At 35.5% G+C, this 19,005-nt stretch overlaps 2 protein-coding genes across 5 annotated transcripts in view; both read right to left on the bottom strand.

The window, feature by feature from the left end:
- Positions 1-472: 472 nt before the first annotated feature.
- Positions 473-19,005, bottom strand: part of LOC144968753 (uncharacterized) — a 32,327-nt gene continuing 13,794 nt past the window's right edge. For 2 of the 4 annotated variants that reach the window (XM_078907400.1, XM_078907401.1), the window contains exons 6-7: positions 3,818-4,374; positions 473-3,745 (exon numbers count right to left, since the gene is read on the bottom strand). In XM_078907400.1, the coding sequence (XP_078763526.1) occupies positions 2,153-3,745; positions 3,818-4,374 (2,150 nt within the window). In that variant the 3' untranslated portion in view covers positions 473-2,152. Of the gene's footprint in view, positions 4,375-19,005 lie in introns of all 4 variants that reach the window. The other 2 variants (XM_078907398.1, XM_078907399.1) reach the window with 1 other exon arrangement.
- On the bottom strand, positions 10,312-18,075 carry LOC144968755 (uncharacterized). Its single transcript, XM_078907402.1, has 2 exons — positions 18,014-18,075; positions 10,312-11,231 (listed from the first exon to the last, which is right to left on the bottom strand). The coding sequence occupies exons 1-2, from the start codon at positions 18,018-18,020 to the stop codon at positions 10,444-10,446; spliced, it is 795 nt and encodes a 264-aa protein (XP_078763528.1). The 5' UTR covers positions 18,021-18,075; the 3' UTR covers positions 10,312-10,443.

The following is a 19,005-nucleotide window of genomic DNA, read 5'->3' as shown; positions in this document are numbered from 1 at the left end:
CTTCTATACCCCTATATCTGTTTTCCAATTGCTTTCTGTCTTGACCCAGGCCTGAGTTCCTGGCTGGGAGGGAAACAGTCGAAAGCATAGTTATAGTTTTGGGGGGAGAAGGACATTACTTCCGAAAACGAAATTTTCTACCTGGACGAAAGGTGACGCCCCCAACCTGCGGCGCAGTCAACCACGAGGTGTTACGTCATGGATATTGCCGTCTTGTGAGTAAACAAATAAATGTCACTTGGCAAGGACGTGTGAGCCAAATGTCAATGGATTCGATGCTGCTTGATTGGCTGAATGATGTGTCTCATAACAGATTAAATATCTAGATTCAGTTCTTCAGACAAATATTATTATTCGAGCAGACCAGACGTAAATGTTTAAAAAACCAGTTGATTATACATTTTAAACTAAAATTACTTATAAATTTGTTTCCAATACAACAAGATATAAGACATACAAAAAAGGAACATTATTTTATCGTAATTTATTCAAGTAAATTGATTTCGTTTCTTCATTATGCTGGAAAACTAACAGCAAAAAATACCAGGTATCTATTACTTTGACCTACTAGAAAGAATGTCAAGATTAAAAAGTACCCCATCATGTTTGATATGAAATGAAAGATTTAAATTTTTAAAATTTAACTACCTCACCGTTAAAGTTAAAGTTAAACTGCCATGGCCGATACAGGTCGGTCAGAAGTAGAAAAAGAAATAGTAACGTATGAAACCGAGGGGGTTCGGCCACGGCAGTCAAAGGTCAGAATAAAAAAAAACACAACAAAACCGCACAGTGTCGGCCGTGACAGTCAGTGCGGCTTTTAAATTTTAAAGCACTCGATATTTTTTTGGCAAATTTGGCCTCATGGAAGCCTTTGCTCGATATATGACTTTTCTGAAGTTCTTTAAGTCCTGGTGGTTGATCATATCTTCAACCCCTTCAATTTCTCTGCAAAGTATTTTAGTTGGTCGTTCGTTGGGATAAGATGCGATTCTTCGTTTCAGATTTCTATTTATCTCCCTTTTCATTTCACCTATTATGTTAGGCTTGTCATGATTGTGGTCATGAGAAGGCGGGCTGATCAAGTTAAAATTCAAATTTGTTTTACAAATTACACCACATCCTTCTGATGGGCATATCCAAACTAAATTGTCCATATTCGATCTTTTTTTACAATAAAAATAGCCTCCTATTCGCAATTTTTTGTTCCCACGGGACGTTTCATGGATTGAAATCAAAGGAAGTGGATTTTCAGAGGCGGCATCCTTTGAGCGTTGATGAGAGACCTTTGAGACATCGGTTGATATGTCCTGATGAGTGGCCTGTGGGGCATCGGTTGATATGTGTTGACGAGTAGCCTGTGGGGCATCAGTTGATATGTGTTGATGAATGACCTGTGACTGTGAGGTATCGGTTGATATTGTTTGTTGGGCAGTATTATAAATTGTTATAAATTGTGATATTTTTGACTGGGTATTAAAGAGGGGGTATCTCTGCCGAGGGGGATCATGCATATGTTGCACAACACCGGATATAAGTTTCTTGTAGTCGAGACTTGTTTTGCAAAGTACTTTACAGTTTCTATTGATACATCTCCAAGTTATGCTTTCATTGTTCTTTCGATCTTTTCTAAAGCTGTATCCCCCTACTTCAATATAAATTGCTCCAGTCTTGCTGACATATTGATGTAATGATTGCGTACAATTCTGGAATGGTAGCGATTCTCCACGAGTGGCCATTTCTGTAAAAGAATGATCATTGGCCTGTGGGCCATCAGTTGATATGTGTTGATGAGTGGCCTGTGGGGCATCAGTTGATATGTGTTCCGGTGTGACCTGTGGGGCATCGGTTGATATGTGTTGATGAGTGGCCTGTGGGGCAATGGTTGATATGTGTTGATGAGTGGCCTGTGAGGTATCGGTTGATATTGTTTGTTGGGCAGTATTAGATCTCGTTATAATTTGTGACATTTTTGACTGGGTATTAAAGAGTGGATTTCTGTGCCGAGGGGGATCATGCATATGTTGCACAACACCGGATATAAGTTTCTTGTATTCGAGACTTGTTTTGCAACGTACTTTACAGTTTCTATTGATACATCTCCAAGTTATGCTTTCATTGTTCTTTCGATCTTTTCTAAAGCTGTATCCCCCTACTTCAATATAAATTGCTCCAGTCTTGCTGACATATTGATGTAATGATTGCGTACAATTCTGGAATAGTAGAGATTCTCCAGGAGCGGCCATTTCTGTAAAAGAATGATCAGTGGTCTGTGGGCCATCAGTTGATATGTGTTGATGAGTGGCCTGTGGGGCATCAGTTGATATGTGTTCCGGTGTGACCTGTGGGGCATCGGTTGATATGTGTTGATGAGTGGCCTGTGGGGCATCAGTTGATATGTGTTCGGGTGTGACCTGTGGGGCATCGATTGATATGTGTTGAGGAGTGGCCTGTGGGGCATTAGTTGATATGTGTTCCGGATTGACCTGTGGGGCATCGGTTGATATGTGTTGATGAGTGGCCTGTGGAGCATCGGTTGATAGGTGTTGAGGAGTGGCTTGTGGGGCATCAGTTGATATGTGTTGATGAGTGGCCTGTGGGGCATCAGTTGATATGTGTTGATGAGTGGCCTGTGGGGCATCAGTTGATATGTGTTCTGGTTTGACCTGTGGGGCATCGGTTGATATATGTTGAGGAGTGGCCTGTGGGGCATCAGTTGATATGTGTTCCAGTTTGACCTGTGGGGCATCAGTTGATCTGTGTTGAGGAGTGGCCTGAGGGGCAATGGTTGATATGTGTTCCGGTTTGACCTGTGGGGCATCCGTTGATATGTGTTGAGGAGTGGCCTGTGGGGCAATGGTTGATATGTTTTGAGGAGTGGCCTGTGAGGCATCAGTTGATATGTGTTCCGGTTTGACCTGTGGGGCATCGGTTGATATGTGTTGAGGAGTGGCCTGTGGGGCAATGGTTGATATGTTTTGAGGAGTGGCCTGTGGGGCATCAGTTGATATGTGTTCTGGTTTGACCTGTAGGGCATCAGATGATATGTGTTGATGAGTGGCCTGTGGGGCATCGATTGATATGTGTTGAGAAGTGGCCTGTGGGGCAATGGTTGATATGTGTTCCGGTTTGACCTGTGGGGCATCAGTTGATATGTGTTCCGGTGTGTCCTGTGGGGCATGAGTTGATATGTGTTCCGGTTTGACCTGTGGGGCATCGGTTGATATGTGTTGAGGAGTGGCCTGTGGGGCATCAGTTGATATGTGTTCCAGTTTGATCTGTGGGGCATCATGTGATCTGTGTTGAGGAGTGGCCTTTGGGGCAATGGTTGATATGTGTTCCGGTTTGACCTGTGGGGCATCGGTTGATATGTGTTGAGGAGTGGCCTGTGGGGCAATGGTTGATATGTGTTGAGGAGTGGCCTGTGAGGCATCAGTTGATATGTGTTCCGGTTTGACCTGTGGGCATCGGTTGATATGTGTTGAGGAGTGGCCTGTGGGGCAATGGTTGATATGTGTTGAGGAGTGGCCTGTGGGGCATCAGTTGATATGTGTTCTGGTTTGACCTGTGGGGCATCAGTTGATATGTGTTGATGAGTGGCCTGTGGGGCATCGATTGATATGTGTTGAGGAGTGGCCTGTGGGGCAATGATTGATACGTGTTCCGGTTTGACCTGTGGGGCATCAGTTGATGTGTGTTGATGAGTGGCCTGTGGGGCATCAGTTGATATGTGTTGATGAGTGGCCTGTGGGGCATTGGTTGGTATGTGTTGATGAGTGGCCTGTGGGGCATCAGTTGATATGTGTTGATGAGTGGCCTGTGGGGCATTGGTTGATATGTGTTGATGAGTGGCCTGTGGGGCATTGGTTGATATGTGTTGATGAGTGGCCTGTGAGGCATCGGTTGGTATGTGTTGATGAGTGGCCTGTGGGGCATTGGTTGGTATGTGTTGATGAGTGGCTTGTGGGGCATTGGTTGGTATGTGTTGATGAGTGGCCTGTAAGGCATCGGTTGGTATGTGTTGATGAGTGGCCTGTGAGGTATCGGTTGATATTGTTTGTTGAACAGTATTAGCAATCGTTATAATTTGCGATATTTTTGACTGGGTATTAAAGAGTGGGTTTCTTTGCTGAGAGGGATCATGCATATGTTGCACAACACCGGATATAAGTTTCTTGTAGTCGAGACTTGTTTTGCAAAGTACTTTACAGTTTCTATTGATACATCTCCAAGTTATACTTTCATTGTGCTTTTGATCTTTTCTAAACCTGTATCCCCCTACTTCAATATAAATTGCTCCAGTCTTGCTGACATATTGATGTAATGATTGCGTACAATTCTGGAATGGTAGCGATTCTCCAGGAGAAGCCATTTCTGTAAGGAGAAGGATATGAATATTGTACAAATTCGTAATATTATTAAAATTTGGATTATTATTTCTAGCACACAGATAGACATATAGACAGACAGACAGACAGACAGATAGATAGATAGATAGATGGAAAGATAGATAGATAGATAGATAGATAGATAGATAGATAGATAGATAGATAGATAGATAGATAGATAGATAGATAGATAGATAGATATTTACGTAGAAAGATAGATAGATTGATTGATAGGTAGATAGCGTAGTTGACAGAGTAAGGGAGGTATAACAAAATTAATATATATAGATAGAAAGTTTATTCAAAGTTTATTCAATCTTAGGCTTTCGCCAATAAATCAACAATTTGATGCTAACATACATGAAAGTGGAGAAAAAAAAAAAGGTAGAGGGACAGATGGATATTATATATATATATATATATATATATATATATATATATATATATATATATATATATAATATATATATATATATATATGGCTGCACCGCATATGGTTTGGCGGATGCCGACTTAAAGTTAAATCAAAAATTTCAAAATCTATCAAAGAGGCATCAAAAATAATAAACCATCCTCTTGATGGAGTAGAAAGAATTCAAGGAAAAGCAATAGAAAGGAAAGCATTCTCAATTACCAATAATAAAAAACATATTTTATACCATGAATTTAGTCTTTTCCCATCTGGGAGAAGGTTTTGTCAGATTAAATGTAGAACTAACAAGTATAAATCAACGTTCGTTCCATCAGCAATAAAAATTTTGAATATTTCATATGGTACAGAAAAACCAAGGATTGATTCGTTGACTGATTAACTGATTAATTTATTTAATGTTAGATTAACTGACCAATTGATAATGATAATTTTTGGTGTCGAATTGCCACAATTGTAATAAATTGAAAACGAAATGAATATGTTTATGAATGTTGTGTATATCGCACGTGTGAAAGAAAGAGAGGAAGAGAGAGAGAGAGAGAGAGAGAGAGAGAGAGAGAGAGAGAGAGAGAGAGAGAGAGAGAGATGAAGATGAGAGAAGAGAGAGAGAGAGAGATAGAAGAGAGAGAGAGAGAGAGAGAGAGAGAGAGAGAGAGAAATAAGTAGGAGTGAAATATCTGTTCAATGTTACAGTTATCGTTTAACGTTATAACAAGTGTAACAAAATGACAAATTGCCATATTTATGGACAATAAAGATTTATTATTATTATTATTATTATTATTATTATTATTATTATTATTATTATTATTATTATTATTATATTGCTTGAATTCTTTGCAGCCTGAGTATTCTCTCTCTGGTGAGGTTCAAAAATAGAGATTTACAAGAGTCAAGTTTTGAAAGAACAAATGATGTAATCAAGGTTTTTGTCACATCTGTATTTATGTAAATTTCTAATTTTACCAGTTCTGTTAAGTTGAAAATTTAGGCATTGAGAACGATATTTTATGTGCCGGTCTAATCTCATGTTCTCATCCATAAAGATCCGAGATTTTTAACAGCGGGTGATCTTTGCACAATCGAGCAATTTATGTTACATTTGATATTTCCAATAGAATTTTTAATAACATATGATTTGTAAACATGTGAGTTTATTCTTCTTAGTTTGATATTGTACTGGTGTCTGGGTAAGACTTTTAGGTGATTACACTGATAGTGTGTTCTTGGAATCTACATTATAAAAAACATTCGAACCATTCCCCTTGTCTTACTTTTTCTTCAAGTCCTTTTAATTGTACATCTAGAATGTTTTTTACTATCCAATAGTTTTCCTATTTACAGGCGCTGATATGACCTAAATGCATTGCAAGCGCCGTAAAATCCTTAAAAACAAACAAACAAACAACAAAAAGGCATGCTCTTGGAATCTACTTCTGTTCCCTATTTGAACCAGTCTTACGTTTTCTTGGGTGCTTTTATTTGTAAATGGGGGTCCGGTAGCTCAGTTGTTTGACAGGGTGGTATCTATCCGAAAACAATTGTAATATCGCCAGATAGGCGTCATATTTTGTTCTACATGTTAAGTGTTGCTGTTGGCTAAGGACCCTTTGTTAAGCGCTTTGAGCACGTTTAGTGGATATTGCACTCATTTTTTTGTACATATTATGTTCCCTAATTGAACTAATTCTCTTTTGTCTTACTTTTTCTTGTGTACCTTTAATTGTAAATCTAAAATATTTAACTATCCCATTTCTCTCCTTTTTACTGGCACTAAAATGACATGAAGGTGCTGCAAACCCTTAAAAACAAACTCTTGCCAAGAAATATCCACTTCGTTATGGATTGGATTAGATAATTTTAAAATGTAATCAATTTTAGCAGAAAAATACGCACCCCCAGATTCTCTAACAGCAGAGAAATACCGCCAAGACCTGGAAAGGGCTGTGGTGATATCTGACAAACCATAATATTCGTTTTATTCCAGACCAAGTTAGAAAATGTGAACAGTTCCGGTGAAAAAGAGGAAAATAAGAAACTAAAAACCAAAACTAACACTATACAATTGACTGTTTCCCTGTCAGCCAAGCAGACCACCAAGGGCCATGACAAAACCAAATAATCCCATTCCAAGACAGAAAGCAACTCAGAAAACAGATGGGGGGGTGGGGGGGAATAAATATACAGCAAGTGACCTCCTAACAGTACAGGCCCAGCCCAAAGTTACTCGACGTCTCACACTCACAGCTTCAAACAGACAGTGAGGCAGCAAAGAGAAGAAACTCAGACGGTAATAATATACAATTTCACTCAGAAAGATTGTATACAGGATAAAACATCCAACAAAACAACATTTCCACACATCCCACTCCCACTAAATCACTCACAGAAAGGCCTCTAGCCAGGGTAGGGACAATACTACTAATTTCACTTCATTCCAGGGTAGGGACATAAAGTTAAAGCCACAAAGGAAGAAACATTTAGTAAAGAGAGTGGGTAGAGAGTTGAGTATAAAGTAGAATAAGAACCCTTCCCCTACTCACAGCACGGGCTGTCTACCTTAACTGCTGTTTTTTTGGGGGGCTTTTTTGTGATTTGTGTTAAAGGGTTTTATGGCGCTTGCAAGAAATTAAGTTTATATCAGTGCCAGTATAAAAGAAGAAAATGGGCTAGCAAAAAGTTCTATAATTACAATTAAAGCACCAAAGAAAAGGAAGACAAAGGGAAATTGGTTTAAATAGGGAACAGATGTATATTCCAAGCGCACACAATTAGTGTTCTTAGTTTGAGATCACCTAAAAGTCTCGTCCAGACACAAGCCCAGGTCCCCACTAAGCGGAACACACTCAAAACTTTTACAAATCTTATATAACATGTAAACAATACATAATAAAGTTCATAACAGAGAGATGATTTACAAGACAAAAAAAAATCATCTCCCAAAACTCTAACTGTTCATTTGACTGTTTCCCTCCCAGAAGTAATCTCATACCAAGACAAAGACAGAGAGCATGTTGGAAAACAGATATAGGGGGATAGAAGACACAGTAAGTGCCTCCCTGCCCACTATGGGAGGTCAGGAACCCAACCCAGTTCCTTAACTGCCAACATTCAGTAATAATGACAATGTGATTCTAAAATGAGTAACAATTTCCAGAAAAATGTTTGTATTAATGTTTAATATCAACTTTGGCATGTATATTATCAGTAAGGCACTAAAAAAACAAAACAAAACAAACAAAAAAGAGAGAAAATCAATAATAGTAATAGACATGCACTCACACAAAATACATGCATCTCTCTCTCTCTCTCTCTCTCTCTCTCTCTCTCTCTCTCTCTCTCTCTCTCTCTCTCTCTCTCTCTCTCTCTCTCTCTCTCTCTCTCTCTCTCTCTCTCTCAACATGAAATAATAGTGCTCAACTTTTTTAGAAAGCTATTTATAAAATATTTCACTTTCACTTCCTGATGAGAGCGAATGCTCGAAACAATATTGTAGAATTTGATCATAATTACATTTGTGATAATATATATATATATATATATATATATATATATATATAATATATATATATATATATATATATATATATATATATATATATATATATATATACACGAGGGCTGTCCCAGAAATAAGGTAAGTAGAGCCATATCTCCTGAACCATTGATGATATTCGAAATCTGTAAACCGGAGATTAAAGATAATTTTGTTGTGCATCAGTGCTGAACGTTTCAGCACTATTGATGAACAAGATTCTGATATGCATAAAAACAAAGATGCCTACTCCCATAACTGAGTGGTCCAAAGAAGAAGGTCGAGCTGTAATAAGGTTTTTTGCTGCAATTGGTAAGCGTGTATGGAGAATCTGTGATGAGCTTCAAACAAGTAGTTTTCTGGTTCAATGAGTTTCAACAAAGTCGATCAAATGTGCATGATAAGCAACGTGCAGGGTGATCTCCTTCTGCCCATTCACAACAAAATGTCCCACGTGTTGAGACCCTGATTCGTGAAGACAGGAGACTGAAACTTCGCAATATTGCCCTTAGACTTGAAATGTCGAAAGAATAATCAAGCAATTGAACTTTCGGAAAGTTTCCGCTCGGTGGGTCCCGAAACAGCTGACAAAAGACCATCAGGCACAGCGTGCAGAAGTGTCACAGAACATCCTTCAACGAGTCCATGATGAGCAAGAAATGCGAGTTGGACCTGGTGGAGATCTTGGGCCTGCTGACCAGTCTGTGTGTTTTCTTGACCATATGATCGCTGGTGATGAAACTTGGGTCCACCACAACACGCCAGAATAAAAAAAGGATTCAATTATCTGGAAACGTCCTTCTTTGCCACCGGCCAAAATGTTCAAAGTGCAACATTCAGCAAGAAAATTGATGGCCACCATAATCTGGGATGCCAAAGGTGTTCTCTTGATTGATTTTCTGCAACCAGGTCAAACCATAAACGCTGCCAGACACTGTGAAACTTTGAACAAACTTAAAGAGGTCGTACGACGAAAGAAACCCAGTCGGCTCAGCAGATTAGTCGTTTTTCAACCCGACAATGCCACTCCTGATACTGCAAACATGACAAAGCACCAGTTCCAAAGGATGCGTGGGAAGTTTTATCACATCCTCCTCATAGCCCAGATCTCGCCCCGTCAGATCTCCATCTCTTGGGGCCCCTTAAGAGACACTTGGGTGGAAAAGAGTTTGATGACGACGATGAATTGATTTCAGAAGTGGAGAATTTCCTGAAATGTCTTGACGTCAATTTTTATAGGGAGGGGGTATTTGCCCTCCTGTCACGATGGAGGAAATGCATCGATCAGAACGGTGACCACCTTGAGAAGTAAATAAATGATGTCAAAGGTTATACTGTAAGTTTCATTCGATTCCATTCACAACATTTTGAGTTACGAGCTTACTTACCTGATTTCTGGGACAGCCCTCGTGTGTGTATAATAATAATATATATTTTATATATATATATATAATATATATATATAATATATATATATATATATATATATATATATATAAATATATATATATATATATATATATATATTATCTTTGTGTGTGTGTGTGTGTCACCGAGGTGAGTTGGCTGGAACCACGTAGAGTGACTGTTTGTTTGTTTTTTTAAATGTATTTTAGGGTTTTATATAATAGTATATAAACATTACAGACAGCATGGTGTGAAATGAATTTTAAAAATCTGTAACAGGGACAAAAGCATTTAGTGTTCTCAGTACAGCAAGTTACACAATAAGATTCCAAATAATGTTTTTGAAAAACAACAACATAATATTATAACAATGCCCTGACTGGCGCCTAAATGACCCTTGTATGTTGCACGAGACGTTAACCTCTGAAAGGAAAACAAATCTAACCCCCCCCCCCCCAAAAGAAAAAAAAAAGAAAAAATTAATCAAATTTGGTAAAAAGTTAAAAGAGGGATGTGTATACATGATGAGATGGTAATTGTGCTGTGTGTCATGGTAATGGTGCTACAGGTGATGATGATGTCATTTTGTGAGATGGTAATAAAGATGTATATGCAGGTAATGGCACTGTGTATGATGGTAATTGTGCTCATGTGACAGAAATGGTGCTGTAATGTGATGATTATGGTGCTGCATATAATTGCAATTGTGCTACATCATGTGATAGTGATGGTGCTGCATGTGATAGTAATGGTGTTGTATCTAATGGTAATGGTGCTTTTTGTGATTGAAACAATGTCGAGTTTGATGGTAATGATGTGACATGTGACGGTGATGATGTTATATCTGACAGTAACGATGTTGAATGCGATGGTAACGATGTTACATGTGACAGTGACCGTGTGAAAGAAGATGGAGATAACGACAATTTCTGTGAAGATGACCTTGATGTCGAAACAGGAAATAATTTTGCATGTGATGATAATGATTTAAAAAATGGCATTCTGTAAGTGTGACGCTTGCCTCTTAACCGCCTCATTTCATACCTTAATGCCCCTTTCTTAATGTATTTATAATGGTTACAAATAGAGCAATTTAACAAAGTTTGATTTTCAACTCTCCACAAGTCGTTGCTGAACTCTCCAATCTTTCTTGCTACTTCTAATGTAGAAGACGAGTCATCTAATTTACGAAATATAATCATTTTAATCCTGGTATGGCATTTTTTACAAAAGAATGGACTGTGATGATACTGAGAATCACAAGATGTGTCGACTCTGAAATAAGCCAATATTTCAGTTGCATATCTTTTACAGAGGAATTTATGATTGTACTTGTACTTCATCTTAGCATGCTGTAGTTTTTCCCCGCAAAGACGGCACAATGTTTCCACACATCTCATGTGTTCAGCTTGACTGTGTTCGTTTATATTTTCTTCTTGTGTGACATCGGTGCAGGTAGCTGGTAAACCTGTGATGAATCAAAATTAGTTCAGGTAATATCAATCTAATTAGTTTCAGAAGTTTAATGTAAATGTTGCTGCTCGAAGCTCGAAGAAATAAATAATATGAAATTGAATGTAAGCTTCGATTTAATTACAAAAAACATCAACAAAACAGGATGAATGAGATACTACAGATGAATGAGATAATGTGGTAGTGGCGTTGTTAAGATGAATAAACAAAACATTGTTTAGGGAATAAACAAAACATTGTTTTGTTTATTCATCTTAACAACGCCACATTATCTCATTCATCTGTAGTGTTTCATTCATCCTGTTTTGTTGATAAAGGGGAAACCCGAAGCGTTCATTTGATCTGTTTTTGTAATTAAATTGAAGGTTACATTCAATTTCATATTATAAATTTCAAAAGTTTAATGGCATTTGCAACACTTAGTTACAGTAGAACAACACTTACAATGAACATGCTAAAACAATAATTTATGGAAATAACAAACATAACTGCGTACTTCTTTTTCTCATCATCAATCCACTTGAAATAAATAAGTCCTGGTATAGATAACTATTTTTTCTGCATGCAATTGTTCTTCTTTCCCTGATCTCCTGACTTTATAATGAAGTCATTTCATTGGCTTCCTGTTGAGAATCGAATATTTTATAAAATTGCTACCCTGGCTATTAAATCTTTACACAAATCTTTTAAAGGTATATACTCGAGTGATGACAAGTTCAAATTGGTTAGGCCAAATGATACTTCGTAAGGTTGGCACTCAATCGTTTCAATTTGCCGCCCCTCAGTGCTGCAATTCCCTACCAGTATCCCTTAGGTCATCCTCGTACCCACAAATTTTAAAAACACAACTAAAATCCCACTTGTTTCAAATAGTAGTCGATTCATGATCTACTTGTTTATGTATTTGTTTACTTCAATTGAGGTTAATGTAAAGCGCTTGGTGCCTGTTTAGACGGGGTAAAGCACTATAATAAGTGCTATTAATTAATTAATTATTATTATTATTATTATTATTATTATTTTATTTGCTTCTTTTCTCGTCTTAAATTTACATCTTTTCCCCGATTAACAAAAAATAATGTCACCCTATTATCCATTTTGAATCAGTTTTATTGGTGCAAAGAATGATTATTTGCCTTATACACATATACTGCTTCATAAGCCACTAGTAACTCTTATTGTTCCTATACACTTTCTATCATGAAAGCATAAGAAAAAAAATTGAATAATTTAGAAAACGACGTGGCACTTTCAAAGTCTCTTTTGTCCAGTCTCCAAATTATAAGTATTGTGAGTACCATTTTCCACAAAAAAAAAAAATAAAAAAAAAAATATATATATATACAATGGCAACAACAAAACAACTCAGTCCTGACGATGGCAAATTAAGCCTGAAACATTAATGTAGACTGTCTCAAACATTGTGGTAAATATTTTAAATAATAATTCGCTCCATTACTGCATGTCGAGCACTTTTCGTACCATATTTGTATCAAACACGATTCAATATATATACAATGGCAATACTTTTGCAATTTTTAACACAATGGCATGAATCCTTATCTGTCTTTTGACTATTTATAAACTACCAGTAGGGGGTATTCCTATGCAATTATTTTTAAAATCGACATCACATCTTTGACAGTAAAAATCTAAATGACTAGGCCAGATCATCACTTTGTCATAGCAACAACATGGCTGCCTAGAGTGTAAAATGTGCCTAAATTTGTCATTTGTTTAGCAATAAATAGACATCAAGTGACAAACTAAAAATGAAATAAAAGATGTGGATAAATTGATAAAAAAGACATAAAATAAAATAATTCATCCATCTTTCCCCTCTAACAAAAAACTCTAGATAGGGCCCAGGTGAAACCGAATGGTCTCAATACAGTACAGAATAAGGCCACAAATGATATCAGTATCAGGGGACAGAGATAACACGGCTACATATTTGTTAGTTTATCTGGGTTTTACATCAGTGCTTGCAACACATTTAGGTCATATCAGTGCCAGTAAAAATGAAGAAAACGGGGTAGTTCAAAAATTCTAGATTTGCGAGTAAAAGCACCATAGAAAAAATAAGACAAGAGGGACTTGATCAAATACAGTGGAATCCTGATAATGCCAACAATGCCAGACCAGAAAGATTGGTTGACTTTAAAGCAAGGTTGACTCTATCTATTATTATTATACTTGGATAAAGAGCAGATAACTTTGGACCAACATGAGATGTTGACTTTAAGCAGAGTTGACTTTATGCATATACCACTGGAGTAGATTCAATGAGCATACTATCAGCGTTTTTAAATTGAGATTACTTAAGTCTGATTCATACACCAGCTTAGGATCCCACTGAAAGGAATATACTCAAATGTTTACAAAATATATTCAAAATAAAAACAATAACAATACATGACAGAGAGATTATTTACAATGGGAAAAAATCTCATCTCCCAATAAAACTGATATTAAACATTTGACTGTTTCCCCCCTAGCCAGGGCCATTTCAAGACAAAAACAGAAAGCAACATGGGAAATGAAATATAGCGGGATAGAAGACAAAGCAACGGTGACCTCCCTGCCCATCATGGCAGGCTGTGAAATGGTGGGAGTGATCGTTACTTGTATTCCTTCTACTTCAATCATGGCTTGTTGATTGATTGATAGGTCATAGACACAAATGACACAATGTGTAATGAAAATAATAAATGCTTTATATATATATTGCATACAATCCCAATATCCAAATTGCTCTAGGCGCCCAATTGCCCAAATCCTTTAAATTTTGTGTAAATTATCAATATTTGCATCAAATAAATACATAAATGCATATTTCATTCCAGCATTTGGTTATTATGAACATATATGGAATGCTCATTCTAAAAAATAATTCTTATATTAAATGAAGGGATGACATACATGATAATTAGTTTACATAAATATGTAAAGTCATATTAATATCAATGCATTGTTAAGAAATGTGTAACAAGGTATTTAGAAAAATGAAATTGTCTATACTTAAAAAGCACAAGAAAATGCAAGACAAGGGAAATTGATTAGAAATAAATCAGCAGTATAAACATCAGCAGACTATCCTTGTGTCAAAAAAATGAGGTAGTGTAAGTTTGGTTAAAATTTTAGATGTTTAACATCAGAAAGACTTCTAGGTCATCGTGTACATTTTGCTCAAAGATAGAGCTTTTTTCCCCATCTATTTCATTTTTTAAAAATAATTACCCGATAAATTTTCAGGGACATAAATGCAGCTATAATCTGACACAACATCCGTTTTTTTAAAGTTAATGACGAGAGTAACTTTCTTTCAAATCTTTATCTATCATAATATTATTTATCTGTTTAGGACTGCAGACATTTGCGACTGTTTTAACCTAAAGAGAAGACACAAAAAATGCAATTCATGCTCGTGGTGAAAACAATTTTTCAAAGCATGTCACACGCACTGATTAACCAATTCTAAAATTGTTGGACTGCTCTATCACTTTCATTTTTCTTATTACTTTGTCCTGAAATGACCTTTAATTGTGTCACAAATATCGATAACTTCTTTCTCTTAGTATATACAAATATATATATATATATATATATATATATATATATATATATATATATATATATATATATATATATATATATATATATATATATATAAATATATATAATTTAATTTTTTTTAACAACAGGCAGGGCTAATTATTTTCCACACAATGATTATGACTGGCTTCAATGAAACTTCTCAAATAGAATTTCAAAAACAAAAATAAAACAATATTTCCCACACGGGGGTGGGAGACAAGCTAAATACTTTTTGGTATTCATTCAAATATCAATTATTCAATCCACTTTCACAAGATCATTTGTGATTTATTTGAGGGGTTTTTTGTTTGATCCCTTTCGATAATAAATTTAACTTCTTTGAATTTGAAATTCACATGCACTCCTTCATATTTAAACCGTATGGCTTAAAGGCCCTTACTTTCTCGAACCCGGGACCTTCTGAGTCGCAGTGCAATGCCTTAACCACTCTGCCATTTTCTTACATAGACATAATTTTTAGTTATCATTATACTGCAATCAATATGTGCTTATTTACAGCCCTAAAAACTCAAAATGCATAATCCCTCCCCCCGCTCCTCACTATTTATGCCATTTCCTTAATATATTGCGTCTTCTAAGCAATATTATGTGCTTATTTTTGACCCTAAAAACCCAAATTGTAAAGAACAGTTGTGTTGAAAAAATTCTCAATCCAAATTCTATGTAATTTAGAACATCGGTTATCAGACTTTTAAAAAATACATATACGTATGCAAAAATTAATATTCTTTAAACCAATCCTCTTCACCATTTAATTAGTGAATATACTCTGAACCTCATTTTCTGATTTTAACATTTTACAAGTTACCTCCTCTCTGCTTAAAAGTTGTAATTAAAAAATTGCAAAAAAATATTCTTTGCATGTAGCACAAAGACATAGATTTGTTTTCATCTGCCAGAGATTGGCCATTATCTTACTTATTTAATTTGACCTTTTACCCCTAAAGGAGAATAGGCCATCAACAAAGGTCCGACACTTTTTTCTATCCTGTGCCACCACTTCCAAATCTCTCAATGTCTCTCCCAACCGCTGGGTGTCTACTTCTACATCTCTTCTCCATTATCACTATCACAATTACATCTCTTGTGCTATCCTTGATTCTTACCATTACACTCGGTCAAAGTGATAAAACCTCATCAGGAATATTTCAATTTCAATTTTATTTATAGATATGGATAAACAGTCATTTAATATATGTACCTACTGAGGCACCATTATAGACGAATGAAAAATTAACTAATATTAACAGGGTTTTTAGTTTTCATATGAAGAGTGTTTTTCAAAAACTCCCTAACTTCCAGTTTATCCCCATATTGAGATATTGAGGATTTTTCCCCCTAAAATTTCTCATTCGGGCTATTATTTTATCATATTTAGACTTCACATTCACAAAAATCTTGGGAAATGTTTGTGCCAAATGATGCAATTAAATTTTACGTTTCAATTTATCTCATGGAGGAGAAATCTCAAAAGTAGAAAAATCGACTTAACGAGTTTAGGAAAAACAGCCTTCATGGAATACGGAATTAAAAACTCCACCTTGTCAGCTTGTTAACTGATTGTAGGACTGGACAAATAATGGCTAGCTATTTGCTTTAGGCTCTGACAGTTTGTGATAGTCCTGCCATGTGAGCAAACAGAACAGTTTCCAAATTGAACATCTCCATCAAAAGCTTTCCATATGAATGAATTCTTCTCAGCTGTAAAAAAAGCTAGTTGTCGTAAAAACAGAGATTTATGCTTTCTTACATCTCTCATCAAGGTTACACATTTCAGACAAATAGTTTTAGAATGAGTATTTTCATCATCTTTTCTTATATCAATTCTGAAAATAAGAAAAATATCCTCATCATGGTTTGCACATAGTATCGCTGTCTTCCCACCTTCCTTTTCTTCAAAAGTTGAAGACAGTCCTGCACATATTCTGCACATTTTTTCTAAACTTTTTCGATGGATTTCACTTGTATGTCTCAAAGTCCTTTCTGAGCAAGGATGCTGCATTTTACAATCTGAAAATGAAATGGCTTTGATGATACTTTTGCTTCAAAATTTCATTTTTATATTGTATTCACATAAGTATTATGTAAATAAATGTAAACAAGAATGTAAATAAAACTGTTTGGCTAAAAAATGATATAAGTATCATTAAAATCCTCATCAAAACCTTAATCAATCAAACGATGCTTAAAATAAGCTATTTTTTATGATAGAGCTATTGATTACAATTAGTTCCAAGCTCGCCATAACACAAATTAAAAAAAAAAAAAAAAAAAAGAAAAAAAAAACCCACAATACCAGTTTATCAGACAATCTCTCCTTTTAATACATACAGCTTTTTTCTTTTTCAAAAAAATGTTTTACTTGCATATTGATCACCACAATGATGATTTTAAGAAGAATCGGCATGAATATCCTCACATTTGTTGGTGCTTGCAACACTCTTAGGTCATTTCAGAACCAGTAAAAGAGAAAATAAAAGAAAAAAGAGGAAAAAAATCAGCACCTTAGAAGAAAGAAAAAAAAAGGAATAGACCCGAGATCAATAAATATCCTTAGGGCTATTCTGAAACCATCTGTAAGTCTCACATTCTGAAAATGCAACAGGTATTCATTTCATATCTTAGTCGAGTCTAAGGACCCAAAAATCCTATAAAAACGCCAAACTTTCAATGATTGTCACTACCCATCCATTTTCTTAGCTTGCTAACTGAAGCCTGCCTGTCTATAAGAACTAATTGTGCTGCTAAATGAGTTTTGTATTCATGCTGGGAAAGCATAAGAAAAAAACAAATAAATTAAGATAAGGGATAGGGTGAGTTGTTTTTAGAGCCATGCAGTTAAGGTTTAGAGGAATAGATTAAAAAATATATGGGTAAAATCAGCAAAGGTCACACTAAATTATTATAAAGATGAATGAAAAAAATTGTTTTAGCATTCTTTATAAAGGATAACAATTGCGATTATTAGTTTAGAGCTTAAAATTAATTTTTGCCATGGTATAGAGTTGTAAATATGCAGTAGTCACAGGGGGGAAAATCTACCACACTCAGTTATTGGCTTTAAATGACAAATTTTATATCAAATTAAAGATCATATTTTCAGATTTGGTTTTAATTGCAGCAAATATGAAATTTTATTGGTTTATGTGTAATACTTACCCCCCATATTGTAGAAAATCAGTAATTCAAAACTGATATAAAACTGGTATCAAAATAGCATGCACCAAAATGCAGCAAATGTTCTGAAGGTTTCAAAGTCATCAAATGAGTGGTTGTGGAGAAAACAAAGAGGTTAAACGGTTCTATCGGTAGAGAGACCAATTTTTACAACAACAAAAAAAAAGAAAGTAAACAATATAAACATGCCAAGCGGAAAAGACCATGGTCAGAAATAGAGGAAAACACATTTAAAAACATTTTTCACAATATGGTTGCCATGGTGATGGCCGCCATCTTGGATTTTTGTTTACAAATTAGTATTTTTTTCCATTCTAACATCTCGTTTAGTAATAATTTCATGACATTCGTTTCTTTTTTAATACAAAGATATATTCTTCCTACAAATAGCTAACAACTTAAATTTAGCAAATTATGCCAATTTAAGAGGCTGTGATGTTTTCAACAATATGTCAAAATATTTGCGTTAAAATTGCCCACTTATTTAAAAACGTACTTTTTGGTAAAAAATCTCATTTGTCAACTATCAGAACAACCTATATAGAGCATCTGTGCAAAAAATGAATTATGTACATATCTTAAGTGCTCAAATTATAGAACTGAAAAATAAAAAAGTGCATAAAATGCAACTTTCGAGAAAATGCCATTTACAGTGTTCTTATCAATTTCAACAGGCCTAATGTCTCATTCTGTATGTTACGTGTTGCTGTTGGTCAGGGACCCTTTTTAAAGCGCTTTGAGCACATTTAGTGGATATTGCTCTTTATAAAAGCTCGAGTTATATGGCAAAGCTACACTTAATAGAATTAATAATACCTTTGCTACGGTCCAAACATCACAAATTGTGCCATTATTAGCCAATTTTTCTTGAAGATACGGTGCACTAAAATGAGGTTTTTTTTCATACTTATAAGTTAGATTAGGTCTTCTGGTAACCATAAACATAAAATAAAATGGCGTATGTATGCTTGAAC

The sequence above is a fragment of the Berghia stephanieae genome, chromosome 3 (assembly GCF_034508935.2).
Source record: "Berghia stephanieae isolate SIO BIC M18660-M18661 chromosome 3, UCSD_Bste_1.3, whole genome shotgun sequence".
Classification (NCBI taxonomy): Eukaryota; Metazoa; Mollusca; class Gastropoda; order Nudibranchia; family Aeolidiidae; genus Berghia; species Berghia stephanieae.
Note: the sequence above shows the minus strand (reverse complement) of the source record. Positions and strands in the feature narration are given on the sequence as shown.